Source organism: Bidens hawaiensis, unplaced genomic scaffold (assembly GCF_021521415.1).
Source record: "Bidens hawaiensis isolate Kalapana, Puna unplaced genomic scaffold, B.hawaiensis_p1.1 tig00025980_1, whole genome shotgun sequence".
In the NCBI taxonomy this organism is placed as follows: Eukaryota; Viridiplantae; Streptophyta; class Magnoliopsida; order Asterales; family Asteraceae; genus Bidens; species Bidens hawaiensis.
In genome coordinates this window covers 189,110-204,599 of record NW_027494175.1, presented here as the reverse complement: position 1 = coordinate 204,599, position 15,490 = coordinate 189,110, and the positions used below count along the sequence as shown (strand labels likewise).

The 15,490-nt window shown below is 39.3% G+C and overlaps 1 protein-coding gene across 2 annotated transcripts; it reads right to left on the bottom strand.

The window, feature by feature from the left end:
- Positions 1-12,670: 12,670 nt before the first annotated feature.
- LOC143572617 (tubulin alpha-2 chain) lies at positions 12,671-14,912 on the bottom strand. Of its 2 annotated transcripts, XM_077057725.1 has the most exons (4): positions 14,747-14,912; positions 13,935-14,169; positions 13,009-13,840; positions 12,671-12,926 (listed from the first exon to the last, which is right to left on the bottom strand). In XM_077057725.1, the coding sequence occupies exons 1-4, from the start codon at positions 14,837-14,839 to the stop codon at positions 12,812-12,814; spliced, it is 1,275 nt and encodes a 424-aa protein (XP_076913840.1). In that variant the 5' UTR covers positions 14,840-14,912; the 3' UTR covers positions 12,671-12,811. The 2 variants fall into 2 exon arrangements, with proteins under 2 accessions (XP_076913840.1, XP_076913839.1); XM_077057724.1 differs by having other exon boundaries at positions 12,671-13,840.
- Positions 14,913-15,490: the final 578 nt, after the last annotated feature.

Here is a 15,490-nt window from a genome sequence, read left to right as displayed (position 1 = left end):
ATGTTATTTTCAAGGCGTTCGAGAATTGGATCCTGAAACGTGATGCTTATTTATTAAAGTGAAAATTCTGGAACAAGTTGAATTTAATCAGGAATTAAAGTGTTTATGTTCTTGATCGTTATCCCTGGTGATTGAAGATGCTTCGGATTAATTAATGGTCATGTGTGTTAGATTCTGTCAAGGTGGTTTTGTGATGAAATTGATCACTTGATGTTGAGTAGTTGAAGATTAAACCTTATCGTATGCCGACGTGTTGGTGAAGTTGTGGAGGGAGCCCAACTTCACGTGTTGGTGAAGTTAGAAGAACTTCACGTGTTGGTGAAGTCAGAAGGACTCATGTGATTGGTTGAGATGATCAATTAGGCACGGGGATGCATGCATTTCAAAGACCTCAATCTATATAGTCGGAGAAGCTTACACTGAAGGGGAGATCTGATATGGAAGACGCTGGGTGATTGGTAGATTTGTGAAGCTACAAGACAGTTTCAGACACGGCTGGTTGAAGAGCAAACAGAAGATCATCAGTTAAGAGGGAGTCTGTTGGTGCATGTTTTGTAACAGATGATCTTTTGTGTTTGTTAGAATTGAAAGCAACGGTCAAAGGGGAGTCTGTTGGTGCATTTTGTGACCGTCGCTATGCAATTCTGATCAGCGGAAACGAAGTACGAAGTTAGAACAACTTCGCCATAGGCGAAGTTGTAACAACTTCTGCCATAGGCGAAGTTAGAACAACTTCGCCTACTGGCCCAAGCCCAAGCCCGCGAAGTTGTTTCGATATATATATACGTGTCTTGTTTAGGTTTGGAGATCCAGAAAGTTAGAGTTTTGAGTGTTCAGTTCAATTGTCTAGAGAGAAACAGAGAGGGAGAGTCGTGTGGGACGGCCCGAGGTAGAGCTCACCTCGGGTCGGCCGTCATTTGTTTTCGTGTTGGTATGTAACGTGTTTGGTTATTATATAAATGATCTGCAGATGTGTTTATCCCATTCGTGTGTTTGTTCGTGTATGTGTTTGTGTGTAATTGTGTTCCTCGTCTTCTACACCATTAAACGAGTCTAGGAGGATTCCGCACTCCTAGACCTCGTGCGGATCTCGTATCGATCGGTGACGCCCCGGGGGGACTTACACTCATCCCACAAATGTTAAAGGCATTAGATCATTTCTGGGGCATGCCGGGTTTTATAGACGGTTTATTAAGGGTTTTAGTGACATTACCAAACCCTTATGTAATTTATTACTTAAGGATGCCCCGTTTGACTTTAATGACGAATGTGTTAAGGCCTTTGACATTTTGAAATTAAAATTAGTTGAAGCCCCGATCCTGCAATCACCCGATTAGAGTTTACCTTTTAAAAAAAATGTGCGACGCAAGTGATTACGCGGTCGGGGCTGTTTTGGGTCAACGGGTTGACAAGAAACCCGTTGCTATATACTATGCAAGTAAAACCCTCTCGGATGCTCAATTGAATTACACCACAACCGAGAAGGAGTTACTAGCGGTAGTATATGCTTTAGATAAAATCCGGTCTTATATTTGGGGTAGTAAAGTTATATATTCTGACCATTCTGCTGTCAGGTACCTCATGGATAAAAAAGGATGCAAAATCGAGGCTTATCAGATGGGTTTTGCTGTTACAGGAATTTGATCTAGAGATTTGGGACAAGAAAGGGAGTGAAAATGTTGTTGCAGATCACTTGTCCCGAATTATGACGGAAAATGGGAACACTGATGGGCCCATTAACGAGTCCTTCCCGGATGAACATATCCTGGCAGTTTCACAAAATCCTTGGTTTGCTCATATTGGTAATTTTAAAGTTGCAGGTGATTTACCAGAGCATTGGCCAAGGAGAAAGAAGAAATAGTTGATGTCCCAAGCTAAACAGTACATCTGGGGCGATCCGGATTTGTTTAAAATTGGTCCAGATCAGATGATCAGACGATGTGTACCCGAGGAGAATGTCAGATCAGTGTTGGAACATGCGCATTCGTCTGCGTGTGGTGGTCATTTTAGTGGCTAGAAAACCGCTCGAAAAGTTTTAACAAGTGGTTTCTTTTGGCCTTCATTGTTTAAAGATGCTCACGATTTCGCGACACACTGTTTAAAGTGTCAACAACTCGGGAGTATTTCTAAGCGGGATGAGATGCCCTTGAACCCGATCCTAGTTGTTGACATTTTTGATGTTTGGGGGATCGATTTCATGGGCCCGTTTCCGAATTCACACGATAATTTGTATATCCTAGTGGCCGTCGATTACGTTTCTAAATAGGTTGAAGCGATAGCCACTAGGACAAATTATCACATAGTCGTTTGCAATTTCGTTCAAAGTATACCAGATTTGAGCGAGTTCGACAGATGCAGCTGCTTCGCCACCGTTCGTTTGACTGGACATTGTTGCGTGCTCTGGTGATTCACGACCAGGTACGTGATTTATTGACAGGTCCGTGGGCAGCTGTGCTCGCGTGTGACTCGCGTTCATACGTCGAGCTCACACGTGAGTTCTACTCGACCTTTGATTTTACGCCCACGGATTTCAGTGGGCCACGCGCGGTATCATTCTCACTGGGACGAAAGCTGTACGAGATGTCATTCCAGATTTTCTCGTGGCCACTGGATTTTATACGGCCGAGGAGGTTCAGGCGCCTGCATTTCTGCAGAGTATACGAGGGTACACGACACATGCTCAGGAGCCCCGTGAGCACTGGCTCACGGAGATCCAGCTCGGCCAGTATTGGGAGGAGATCGCCGACGGGGCCCACTTCCAATTCTGTTGTGGAGTCGTCTATTCGGGACCCCTTCCATTGCTACATTCACAGGATCGTTGCCTGTACTCTCGTAGGCCGACATTCAGGCCACGAGAAGTGCAACAATTTAGATCTGCTGTGTTTATATTCTATCCTTGGCCAGCGACCTGCCAATGTGGCGATGCTCCTGCTCACATCTTTCGCTCGGGGTAGCAGACTTCAGGGATCTTCAGCACGCTTACCTTTAGGGCCGTATATTACGAGGATCGCCGAGAGGCTTGGGGTCTTTGAGCGTTATCCGACTAGATATTTCACGCGGGGGCCAGATACAGGTGTTTTGGGGACATCGGAGGCCCCTTGGGCCGGGATCATTGAGGAACATGATCCACTAGCTTTAGTCCAGGTTCGACAGGGCCCACAGGCACCAACACCAGAGGGATCGGATGCGGCACTTTCTCTTCAGATGGGTATTCCGACACGCCGGCAGCGTCGTCCGACTTCACACATTGAGCGCCCTCAGCAGCAGCATCCGCTGAGACAGGCATCGGCATCATCATCTTCACAGCCGCAGCAGCCAGTCACATTACAGATGATATATCAGCGACAGTTGTAGATTCAGCAGGAGCAGCTAGCACAGCGAGAGGAGACGCGGGCCCAATGGGCCCGTTATGATGATTACTTTCGTTTATTATTTGTTGCTTCACAGGTACCACTTCCACAGTCGTTGATCATTTCAGTGGAGCAGCCAGCAGATCCACAGGACGAGGCAGATGATGATCCGCTAGTAAAGTAGCTTTTTGGTTACCCTTTTTTCATTTTATTTTGTTTTTATTAGTATCATGGTCTGTATTATATTATATTATATTTTGGGGGATCATGTTTGGGTAACTGGTTGGGATTATATGTTTATATATCTTTTGATTGCTGTTGTGTTTGACTTTATTTGTACATTTTGTTGTAACCGAACTTTGTGGGTGTAGTTCACTATAAACACTCACGAGACCCCACTCGTCCTCCCGGGCTACCAGGGGTTTTACAGGGCTTGTTGCATATGCTAAATGCAATCGTGATTCCTACGAAAGTGAGTTAGGTCTTTTAACGTTTTTAACTAACTTAACAGAATTTATTATGAAACGAATTAATTTGGCTCGGTAATTGTTTTAATAAAATTAACAATTATTCATTTTCGAAACTCTTAAAAGACCTATGTCTTACACTTGTGAGAAGCTTGCTTCTACACATCTTGAGATTTTGCATGTTCGATTGTCTGTTTGGTAATTGGATGAGACGAGAGTACACGTGTGCTTTTGAGAGTTCACGAGCCGACTGGTCCTTCTCTAGTCACGTTGATATCAGATGATTTCAATTTCATAATTTCATTATGTTTATTATTTTAAACGTTAAAAGTGTAATTGTATAATTGTTAGTAGAACCGCCACACATAAGCCCCGAAATTTTAAAAATTGCTTAATAGTCAAAAAGTCAATTTCAACATCGTCCCTCAAATGTTCGTTAATTGTTATATCATTTTTAACTTTGAGGACAATGTTACGTATTCTTACATTGAGGACAATGTAAACCTCAAGTGTGGGGATGGGGGAAATTTGAAAAATTTTAGCCCGATAGTACCTCGAAGAGTGTTCAGAAACCAAAGTTGTTAACTGTTAATTATTGCCATTAATGCCAAGTCATAGGTTTCTGGTCATGGTTGGTTTTTTAGCGTCTCATTAGTCTTACTCACAAATGTTTTAATTACGAGAAGTTGAAAATGGGGTCGTTTAGGCGGGGATAACGAGTCATGGGGACAGGTACACATGTTTATATCGTCAACCATATTCCTCCAGTACGTGTGTGAGTTGACCCAAATATATATAATACACATATAATATATAGTACACATATGTCTTTTGAGTGCTTTCACTGATGTTCATGGATTACGAGATCATAGTTGGCAAAATGCAAAAGTGATAGAGGCAACTAGGTTAAGCCTCGTCTGGATGAGCGTGAGTGTGGGTATTGGGGGGTTGGGGCCTCATTATTACACATATGAGGTGAGGTTAATGTGAGGGGCGGGGGGTTTGGTCCCTTAGAAAACATTTCTTGGACTTATTTTTCGTTTGTTTAACCCCGACATTATGTTACGAGACGATCCGGCTTACTAGGTTTATTTGTATCTGTAATTGTATTTGTTTTTGCTTTGTACTTGTATTTATCTTATTGTTAAGCATCGCGTTATTATGCTTAAAAAATGTCTGGTTATATTCAGTTATGTATTCTTTAGTTCGTTGAAGTTCGTTTATGTCAAAAAAAAATAAAAAAAATAAAAAAAAATTGTGAAATCAGTATGTTGATAGTTTGTTTATTTAGATGTATATAATCAGTCAGTTAGTTGTACAGTAGTTTCGTTTATTTAGATGTTTTGTAACAAGCCGGGTCGGATCGTTTGAGCTACTTAAATATTTCCCTTCCATACCCTTACACCTGGCCCCGTTACAACCCTTTTAAAAACCTCTTGATTTGCATTTGTGCCAAAGCGGCTTGATGGATTAATATGTACTTATGAGTGATATTGAGAGCTGAGTGATACTGGCACATCTTTTTCTAGTCCATATATTAAACCGAGAGGAGAGATGTTATATTACGAGTGGTATGAGCATGTGTGCCTTAACCGGAAACAAAGTACACCTGTCTGGGCGGCTCTGTTGTTTTTATTATAGCATTTAACTGAGTCAGTCTGGGAAACTGGGTATGACCTTAAACCTTACTAGTGTTAATGGCGATAATCTACATACCTATGATGGAGGTCAATGTTTGCTTTAGAGTTTTGCTTGAGAGCAAGCAAAAGATAAGTGTGGGGATGTGATGGTCGGTTAATTTGTATATGTTTTAGTTTGTTTATTATTTAGTTTTAACTGTTTATTCTAGAACTATCGATACTTCATACGTGTTTTATTGGATTTCAGGTCATAGGCGTTAAAGTACTCAGTATGGACCTGTTGTGACGCGGAATGAAGACCCGGGATGTCCAGCACGCAAAACGAGGAAAAGAATGGAGTTTTCTGTTGCAGAGTCCCATCGCGGTACGCGATGGGCTTGCTGAAGGTCCCATCGTGGTACGCGATGGGAGATTAAATGAAGCTTTGACTTTGGGTCAATCGCGGTATGCGAGGGGCCCTAGAAGACCCCGTCGCGTACCGCGGCGGGTGTCCAGACGGGAAAATTTGGTTATTATCATACTTTTCATCAGATGTAACCCTAACTCCGTTTTTGAAGAATAGAGGCGATTTCCATCAGCTCCTATAGGCGATTTCACCATCCTAGCTCATGTGAAGACCATATCTATGATCCATATCATCCGTATTGAAGATTCGATGATGTCGCGGCTCGGCTAATCTCCTAGAATCGCACCCGGGATGTATAGTTCGTAACCATTTACGGTTTTTCTCATGTGATTAAGAATACTTATGTTTTGATTATTGAAGATTGATATATGATTATTGATGTTTAGTATTTCTGTGTGTTCGATCGGTTTAGGTTTACGTTGGTCTGAACGATCTGTTACCAGTTGCTAGATAATTAGTCATATAACTGTTTGGTTAGATTGAATACGATAAAACGTACAATTACCCTTAACTGAGTCACACTGGCAAGGACTGTTTGATAACCAGTGCCGTGTGTAAAGTAATTGTTGACGTCTAAGATTTTGTATGGTTGATCAGTTTTCAGTTAATCGTTAATAATAAATCTGTTAGGTTGCATGAGAGACTGTTTGGCTGCTTACTTGAATTCCCGGGTGTGATTTGCTTTGTTAACTGTTTGAAATTCATTTACTTGTTCATTGCTTAGTTCTCTACATTTACTAAAAATTACTTGTGTGATCAGCACTAAAACCAGTCACTTCATAATATTAAATTTGTTATACGAATTGCATTGACCAAATACTCCTTGTGATACGATACCTTACTTGCTCTAACTATTTAGAATAATTAGGTTTTTGATTGACTCAAACGACGGTCATCAAAATGGCATCGTTGCTAGGGAGTTAGTGCGCGTTTTGTTTTTCGTGTTATTTGATTTTCGTGTTTTTAATTTTCAGTTTTTAGATTAAATTTTATTTTACTTTATTTTATTTGTATTTTTTTCATTTGTGTTAGTTGTGTTAGCTCTGCCAACAGGTGCGAGACAGATAAAATTTCATAAGCATCATCAAAGCTTTCTTCCTCTTGGGGTCAAAGAATCGTCACTCGACGATAAAATGACGACCACCCCATCAGAGGTAAGCATATTAAGAGGAGGGGGATTCAAAACATACGCACCTGTCTCAAAGGTAGCGTCCGAAATCACAGGCTCGACTTGCACATTTGTCGGGAAATGGAAGTTGTCCTTGGTTTTTTCAAAAATGGGCGTCCCCGGCATCGCGGATGCTTTTCCGCGTGCAACCTTATCCTCAAAGAGTGCATTCAACATAGGCCTGGGACCTGAAAGAAACATAAGAGCTTTTAAATCACAAATTTCTAAAACGAGGAAGAGAAAAGATGGTAACTTACAACCATGTAAACCGATGAAAACGGGCTCCAAATATGGAGATGGCCATAAACGGCTCATACCCGCCCATACAAGTGCCTCCTCGGGTAACGCCCGCATTGGTGTTGGTTCTGATACAAGGATACAGAACCATTCCTGACCCTCATGCGAAGCAGTAATAATCTCAGGAAGTGCTTCGGTGGCCGGGCGACGGACCATAGTATTGGGAACTACGTCCTCGGATATCCAGAAAAATTTATTACGCCAATCTTTCGAACCCTTATCAACTTCATAACCGATACACCTATCGGAAAATCCCTGACAGGTGAACCAACCCCCACGATTGGCCACTCGGTAGAAAACGGGAAACCGGTCGATGCGGGGTAGCATCCCATGTGCAGTACATACAAACTCGTAGTGACGAATTAGCATGAAAGCACGAGGATGTAGCTGGGATAAATGGATCCCATAAGCGCTTAGCATCTTCATGAAGAACTTCGTCATGGGAAAACGGAAATTTCCGTAGACAAAGAAGTCAGAATATACAGCCATTTTGCCAAGCGGTGGCAGGCTGGCAATAGAACCAGGAGAGGGAAACTCCGGTCCCCACGCCGGTGGAATACCGTACGTATCAATCAATTTTTCATACTTAGACAGATCCCATTGAACCTCTATCTCATCAATTTCGGACTGAATAGTGGCCATGACAGTAAGATCTGATGGAATAATGAGCAGTTATAAGAAAAATGGAGTGGTTAATCGAAATCTGCAGAGAGAAAAAGAAGAAAGATATTCAGAAATCAAAAGTGATAAAAATTCGAAGAGAAGTTAAACTCCACTATTTATCCCCATCGCAATTAATGCAATGGGATATGAACAGTGGAGATAAGGCGGCGAAATCCAATCACGAGACGCTACGTCACACGGGAAATTCGAAAAATCAAAAAGGTGAACAGTCGGGTACAGCGACAGCCGGCATAAACGTCACATTTTCTAACACACGTGCCTGCAAGCTGTCACCTCGTACTAGTGTGTGGTTATCCAATACGAAAATATCATCACCACAACTTGCAAATTCAAGGAAAATTTACAGAAAACACCCTTAAGTCCAAAATTTCACTCGCATAAAGTACTTCACGCGGAAGAAACACTGGACTGGGGGGACTTATAGAGGTAGAGTACCGAAAAGACTCAAATACCCTTAAGTACTACCCGCGGTTCAATGGAGGATCCCTCATAAGGCACCCGCGGGACATATGGATCACCCGTTTAACCATCTGAGGAAGAAGCACCCTCACGGTACATGCGGAAGCATCCTGGGACCCTCAAAGTCATCCGCAAGACGAAATACCCGTCCGCGTAAATGACCAAGAGGTAATGCCCCGGGATAGCTGTCAATAACTAACTACCTTCTAGAAGATTTACCAAGATGCTTTCTTGGGCAATATGTGATCTCTCACCCAATGAGTAAAGGACACCTGGCAAAGCCGCTATAACCGTGCACATGGTGTAACACCCCGTCTAAAGCGGAAACGCCTGAGTGTGACGTACAGATTGCTCAAAATACATGTGACACTATTAAGTGACAATATTATCATTAATTAATTTAAGCATCAAGTACACAAATTTGCAGCAAGAAATACAAGGAAATATACAAGAACAATTAATACTTGTCAATTTATTAATATAACCTAAGTTCTAGTGTCTTCGTCACGGCCACATACTCTACATAAGGTACCTATAGCATATATATAAAATAAATGTCAACTATATGAATAGTTGGTGAGTTCACACAAGTTTTGATATAAATATATAAAAATCTACAATTCCATAAACAAGTGAAAAACACATAAGGGTTCTTTACACTAGAATCAATGGTCCATGAGTGTAAAGAATAAATGAAGGTCTTTTCCAGTTGGAATTCTGCACCAACGTACTAAGATCGGAGTCCCTTTTCCACTAGAAACAATGGTCTCGAGTGCAAAGGGGGGCGTATGATCATACTTATCGAAGAAATCCATGCACGTAATATTTGGGCAAGTAGCAAGTAAACACACAAGTCCATGTAACGAATTGTAGTTTGTAAATAATAAATAAAAGAAATTGAATTGCTGATAGGATATATATGCTACCCCTAAAATGTATGAAAGAGATAAAAAGGGGGTGTGAGAAACTCACATTTGATATTGGAGACAACTTCAAATAAAACCGAAATTGCGTAAATGAAACCGAAGCAATTGAACTTCACAAACTAAAATTAAAAGTACAAAATCAATATTAACTAACGACCTATAAAAAGTAGATAAATCGGGTTGTCGTGTTCTAGAAGTATTGAATGTACATTTAATTATAGAGTTGGATATTATAATATTAATTTATACATTAACGAATGTTAGAGTTTAACAAAATATTAGTTATTAATATAATATTACTTACGAGATTAATATTAACTTTGAATACATTAATGTTTACAGCCTTTACCGGTATATTTTAGTTTAGTATAAACGTTGTCGTTTGGAATTTATAAATTTTACGACGATATTGTATATATATTTATTTATATATTTATTTCACGAATTTTAACAAACGTTTCGGTTGGAAAAAGTTTGGTTTTCGGATGAAAAGGTTATAAAATAAACTAAAACAAGTTTTATTAAATGATTTTATTTGATTTATAATAATTTTTATAGATTTAATATATATTTGGAAATGTTTAAAAAGAAAATTAAAAACCAAAAATGGCATGACCAGGGTTCGAACCCAGGTGCTACTGCCCACATTAACTTGAGCTAACCACTAGACTAGATGGTTTGTTTGTTAATAGTTTAGAACAAAAAATTATAAATTATAAGCCAAGTTCATCATCTTCCCCATCTAAACCCTAGGTTGCAATTCCATTAATCCGATCAATGTTTGTTAAAAGTGAGTTAGGGGTTTTACTAGACGGCCAAAAACAATAACAAAATATATATGAATTACCTCAAATGATTTCGGATTGACGGTGAACAAGGGTTGGCCGGAATGAAACTTTGACGGATTAATTAAAGATAGTAGAGTGTATATTAGATAAAAGTGTTGTTGTGGACGAGTTTATATGAAGGATTAGAGGCTATTTATAGTGTCATTTGGGTCGTATTACGTTTAATGATTGTTAATTTGATTTTAAAATTATTCCGGCCGTTTCGCGGCCGTTTCGGGTTGATTGATCTTAAATCACGAGTTAATATAACGATTTGACCGGTCATTAACGAGTCTTGGTCAAGGTACAAGATCATCAAACAATTTAATTGGATTAATACGAGCAAAAAGGGGTTGAACGGCCTTCGTCAGAGCCGCCGGAGTGTCGCCAGAAAACCGGCCGTAGGTGACGGCTGGGAGCTGCTGTTGCATCTTTATTGTTATTATTATTACTAGACGGGTGCCCGCGCGATGCAGCGGGTGTTTGAACCTATTAATCACGTACAAATATAAGTGTTTATGGTTCGGTTAAAACCTTGAAATCGTTTAAACCGGTCATTGGTTTGACTTCCTTTTTCTTTTTCTTTTTTACTTTCGGTTTGTTGGTCGGTTTCAAAATTTTCAAAACGTAGTGAACGGTTGGTTCGCGGTTTATATCGGCAACCGGCCATATGAAACCAGAAAAGACTGTAAATTAACCTAATTGCAGTATGATTCTTTTTGTAATATTTGTTGTTATTGTTTCACGTCCTAAATCTTCCATTAATATTTACCATTTATGTGACTAAAATTATCATTTTTTATTTATGATCATATCAAGTATCATATTATGTTGGTTTTTAGTTAACATTGACGGTACATTTACATTATTAATTATTTTAAACTAAATTTATTATTAAAGTTTAAACTGTGAAACCAAACCAGAACCAGGCCGTTAGTAACGATTCAGTTTCAACTTTCAATGGTTGAGTTTGGTTTTGGACGACAAAAAATCATTATTAACGGTTGGACTCACAAGTTTAACTTAAAAACAATCAAAACCGACACTGAACACCCATACGTAACATATTAATTTATTTAAAATGAAAAAAAATTACAACAATATTATATCCAAATTAAAGAGAATAAAATGCTCGTTTTTATGGTGCAATTTGTTTATAAAAATATTAGCGTATGAAAAGGCTATAGTCATTTAAAAATCATGAGTGGGAAGTTAGTTTACAAGTTAAATTAAAAACATAATATGGTTAAAGATGAGGGACCAAACTTGTAAGTTGAATAGATTGTGTTTATAAGACATATTTACCCTTACTAACATACGTACCTCATGCTTTAAGTGTTGTAAATTACTTAAAAATGGATGTCTTAATTTACCATTGTTTGATGTATTATATATAGTATAAAAAATTTAATATAAACTTAATTTACCAAATGAACCTTATACTTTAAAGGTTATATAAATGAAATAAAAAGTTAATGATTTTGGATTATTTTTCCGTATTATACCCGACTCGATTAAATAAATACTTTAAAACTTTGAAATTTCGTTAATGAATTACACGAAATAGACATGAGTTAATAATGATAATAAAACATCATAATCATTATTAAACTATCGAATGATATTTACGAATACATTGAAATGACGAAACATGTTGGTTTAACAAATTCAATACAAAAATACATAAACGAATTTGAAATATATGTATATATATAAATATAACAAAACCGAAAATTTAAAATGGGTCGGGTTTTCGGGTTTGAAAAGTAACGAATGTTACACATGGCCAGGGTCGTCTATCATCCTATCCCATTATAACACGTGTCCAGGTTGTTATACATGCACATGCAATGTATAACTGAACCTATCATATGAGGACACGTGTCCAGGTGGTTACGAGAGCATATTCTAAAAAGGACAGCTGGCCTAATCATCTTCTCACACCCTTCGGCTATAAATACTCTCTCAATCTACATGAGGTATTCATATACTCACTCCCACTATTTACTTTATCTTCGTCGGGATTGTACTTATTCTCACGCCGGAGGGTGGTTACGGGAAGACCCCCCATCTTGTCCTTCCCGTCACGAGCTTACGGTATCTGTTTTGCAGGTTCACGTCACTGGACTTTGGGTATTGAGCTTGTATCGTACCGATCGTTAACCGTATCCTACCACCCATCAAAAGAAGTAGATCCGTTTTTCTTCATCAATAATTAAAAGATACAATGAATGAACACAGCTGGCCAAGTTCCTCTGTCTCCTCACATGTAATGTTTGCCACATTTAATGTTTTTTTAAAGTACTACTACCATATATCAAAATCACAACTTTTCAAAAACCATTATAGCAAACCTACAAAACACCCATGTCACATGTTAAGACATCTATGCTGTCTACCTCAATTTTTAATAAGTCATGACTAATAATATTGTTGCATATGAACGAAATTATTAATCATAATTGCATACCACAATACTGATATTAAACATGATAATAGAGTTTTGAAACAGGAAAGATACTGGTAATTGTCACATGGCAACAAACACAAACATAACATCAATCATAATCCAAACACAACCACAATCTTATCTAGTACTCATCTCCTTCATCACCTTCATCATCGCCACCTTCAGCACCAACCTCTTCGTAATCCTTCTCCAACGCAGCAAGATCCTCACGAGCCTCGGAAAACTCTCCTTCCTCCATACCCTCACCGACGTACCAATGAACGAAAGCCCGCTTAGCATACATCAAGTCAAACTTATGGTCAATGCGGGAGAACACCTCCGCCACACTAGTCGAGTTAGAGATCATGCACACCGCCCTCTGCACCTTAGCCAAATCACCACCCGGCACCACAGTCGGTGGCTGGTAGTTGATACCACACTTGAACCCGGTCGGACACCAGTCAACAAACTGAATCGTCCTCTTTGTTTTAATGGTAGCAACAGCAGCATTCACATCTTTTGGGACCACGTCACCACGGTACATCAAACAGCAAGCCATGTACTTGCCGTGTCTCGGGTCACACTTAGCCATCATGGAAGACGGCTCAAAAGCACTGTTGGTAATCTCAGCAACCGATAGTTGCTCGTGATACGCCTTCTCGGCTGAAATCACAGGTGCGTAAGAGGAAAGCATGAAATGGATACGCGGGTACGGGACCAAATTGGTCTGGAACTCAGTCACGTCAACGTTTAACGCGCCATCAAACCTCAAAGACGCAGTCAATGATGAGATAACCTGAGAGATCAGACGGTTAAGGTTTTTGTAAGTGGGGCGATCGATGTCAAGCGATCGTCTGCAGATATCATAAATGGCTTCATTGTCGAGGAGAATGGCGACATCAGTGTGCTCCAAGAGCGAGTGAGTTGAGAGGACACTGTTGTAGGGTTCAACAACAGAAGTTGAAACTTGTGGCGACGGGTAGACAGTGAACCCGAGCTTTGACTTTTTCCCGTAGTCAACAGAGAGTCGTTCCAGAAGCAGGGAGCCCAGACCAGATCCGGTTCCACCACCAACCGCGTTGAAAACCAAGAAACCCTGGAGACCGGTGCAGTTGTCAGCGAGCTTTCGGATACGGTCCAAGCAGAGGTCAACAATCTCCTTCCCAACTGAAACAAACAAAATGAATAAACTTTACTATTCAAAACTACAAAAAGGAAATAATAATCCATGATGAAGGATTCTTTATTCATTGATTCATACTTGTGTAATGACCACGTGCGAAGTTGTTGGCGGCGTCTTCCTTGCCACTGATCAACTGTTCGGGATGAAACAATTGGCGGTATGTACCGGTCCTCACTTCATCAATGACCGTAGGCTCGAGATCAACAAAGACCGCACGAGGAACGTGCTTTCCTGCACCGGTTTCACTGAAGAAAGTGTTGAAGGCGTCATCGCCGCCTCCAATTGTCTTGTCACTAGGCATCTGGCCATCAGGCTGCAAAAGAACATCAAGAAATCCACATAGCATTAGCATTCATTTAATAAGCTTGCTGAACACAAGGTGTTGAGACATTTGAAATTATTTTCAATTCATAAAGAATAAAGAGACATAAAAATTAAATAACTTTTGGTAATTAAAAACTGTACTCAATTTTGCATTTTTATAAGCCTAAAAATTCGGATTCAACAAGAGCGTGTAACAATTGTCACGAAATTGGAGCAATTAGATAATTTTTTTTTAAAAAAAAAACCTAAATGTGACAAAAAAATATTCATTTTTTTTTACCAAAAATGCCATAAAATCATCCAACACCCAATTACTCTATCCAGATCTAAAAACATATTCAGTTTTTTCACAAACAGAATCAATCTATAACTAAGTTAAACTCGAATATTGTGTATCTTTACTTAAAAGAATGCAGATCTCTAAGTATCTATTAAAATTAACACACATCTCCATAAAAAAACTTAATATCTTAAAAGCAGGACACATGGACAAAAACATTAAACAGAAGACTCAGATCTAACATATAAACCACAGATCTAAGGAAGAAAATGAAAAAAATAGAAACCTGAATGCCGTGTTCGAGGCAGTAGAGTTCCCAGCAGGCGTTTCCGACTTGGATTCCGGCTTGACCGATGTGGATCGAGATGCACTCTCTCATTTTAATTGACTAGAGAAGACTGGATTTGTTGACAATAATAATACTCGAATCAGAAGGCGTTTATCAAGACGCCTTGAGATGTAACAGAGATGCGGTTTTGAAATGTTAAGGTTTCGGTATTTATATAGTCAGTGAGTGAGGGCCTAACTGTGGTTAGGTTAATTGACTATGGGTGAGGGTTAACCATGGTTTTTGTTGAGTTGATGGTTAGATATTATCATATTATTATGTTGCATTTTTAATTTCGCCTGTTTATAGGATTCTGTTTCAAAATTAATTTCTTAACCACCTATTTACAAGTTTTAACTAACTTTTATAGTTAGAAGGATCGAAAAACATCTCTCTTTATCCTACTCTCAAGCTTAAAATCTATATTATTAGATTGTTCACAAAACTCAAACTCTCAACCTTATTAAAACAAATATCCTTATGTGGGGTGCAAACAAGCCGAGCCGAACCCAAGCTCGACTAGGCTTGAGCACGGCTCGTTTAACTTATACGGGCTCGAGGCTTGCTTGTTTCAAGTTTTATTTTCAAAGATCAAGCTAGGCTCGTGGGTAGATTTTCAAGCTTGAGCTCTGCTCGTGTAACATCAGACGTTTTGAAATTAATAAATAAAGAAAAATTTATTACTTAGTTACGCGTTATTAA

Coding starts and splice junctions, on each gene's coding strand:
- LOC143572617 (XM_077057724.1), bottom strand. CDS start 14,839: ATGAGAGAGTGCATCTCGATCCACATCGGTCAAGCCGGAATCCAAGTC. Junction 14,170..14,746: donor GCCTCGAACACGGCATTCAG/GTTTCTATTTTT, acceptor GTTCTTTTGCAG/CCTGATGGCCAGATGCCTAG. Junction 13,841..13,934: donor CGCACGTGGTCATTACACAA/GTATGAATCAAT, acceptor TGTTTGTTTCAG/TTGGGAAGGAGATTGTTGAC.